This window comes from Sinocyclocheilus grahami, unplaced genomic scaffold (genome assembly GCF_001515645.1).
Source record: "Sinocyclocheilus grahami isolate Dianchi unplaced genomic scaffold, SAMN03320097.WGS_v1.1 scaffold23390.1, whole genome shotgun sequence".
Taxonomy (NCBI): Eukaryota; Metazoa; Chordata; class Actinopteri; order Cypriniformes; family Cyprinidae; genus Sinocyclocheilus; species Sinocyclocheilus grahami.
The window spans coordinates 1-1,391 of record NW_015519129.1 but is presented as its reverse complement, the minus strand read 5'-3'; the positions used below and the strand labels follow the sequence as shown (position 1 = coordinate 1,391).

The 1,391-nt window shown below is 35.6% G+C and overlaps 1 protein-coding gene across 1 annotated transcript; it reads right to left on the bottom strand.

Annotated features, from left to right (window-relative positions):
* Window positions 1-6: 6 nt before the first annotated feature.
* LOC107580032 (protein ABHD14B-like) lies at window positions 7-904 on the bottom strand (the record flags this gene model as incomplete). The annotated part of the gene is made up of 2 exons (XM_016265787.1): window positions 7-498; window positions 602-904. Coding segments are annotated over 2 exons (483 nt in total), but the record flags the coding sequence as incomplete, so codon positions are not given.
* Window positions 905-1,391: the final 487 nt, after the last annotated feature.

Below are 1,391 nucleotides of genomic sequence, written 5' to 3'. Positions count from 1 at the left end.
TGGATAAACTCAAGCCCCGTCCTATATTATTTTCTCATTGACTATCTTCTTTGACTCAAAAGTTATGTAAATTGGTTTGCAAACAGCATTTCATGTTGACTTTAGGTCTTTGACACACCTCTCAACACATGGCACATGCATCCACGTGAAAAGCATTGCAAATAATAGCACAAAAAAAAGTTGCATACAAAAATAAAAAGGTAGTGTTTCTGACATAATCAGTCATTAAGTATGAAACTGAATGCACTTCATATTGATCACTTACATAATTAACGTTTTGACTAGAACAATTTTACACTATTAGGGTTTTTAATATGATCACAACGACTGTAGGAAGTCCAGGACTGCCTTATGCCAGGTCTCTGGATCGTCAAGGTAACAAGGATGCCCCGCCCCCTTCATTACCACCACTTTGTGATTGGGCAGATGTCTCAGGTTGCTTAGCGATGCTTCCCCAAGCTGAATATCCTGGTCTCCATAAACTATAAGAGCTGGAGTCTGTACAGGTACATAAGGATGAACATCACTCATCTTTAGCACATTTTATAATGGATGGATGTATGTTTCTGTTTGTTCTCTGATGGACTCATTCCTGTCTCACCTGCACGCTGCTGTACTGCTCTGCTGTGAACTTCTCTGTGCAGATGGGAGCTACAGGGATGTAGGCCTTGACCTGCTCGGCGTGCTGGAAGAGGAACGGCAGCGAGTACATGCCGCTGAGAGAAGGACTGATGATCACCACGGGGCCGGTCTGCAGAGCCTCACACACCTGTCTGAGGAACACACCTGGAGCCGGCTGACCCACTGGAGCCGGAGCCGGAGCCGCCTTAGAATGACCCAAACCTGAGGGAGCAACGACACAAATGAGTGGGTTTAGGCAGAAATCAGTGCGAGTGTTAAAGTACTACATATCTGTCTATCTATCTATCTATCTATACTGTATATAATTTTATTCCAGATGTATTATTTAATATATAAATATGTATTTTATAAAATAGGTTACTTTAAAGTGTTAAATAGTATTATATTTATTTATAAAAAAAAATGTTTTACCGTATTAATATAAAAGAATAATATATTAATTTAAATATTAACAAAAAGGGCCATGGAATTACAACAGGTTTTAAGATGGCAAACTTATGGCAATTTTTGCCAGAACACAGAATATTTGTAATGGTTGCTGAAACGGATCTATATAGTAGTAGATTTTTATACACTTTTAAAAAACTGAAAATATACAGTATTTTATATATTCTGTATATATATGTATATATATATATACTGTATATTTTCAGTTTTTTAAAAGCGTTATATTTAAATATATATATATATATATATGAAATATTCTTTATAAAAATAGTAATATACATTAGTTTTTTAATATTTATATT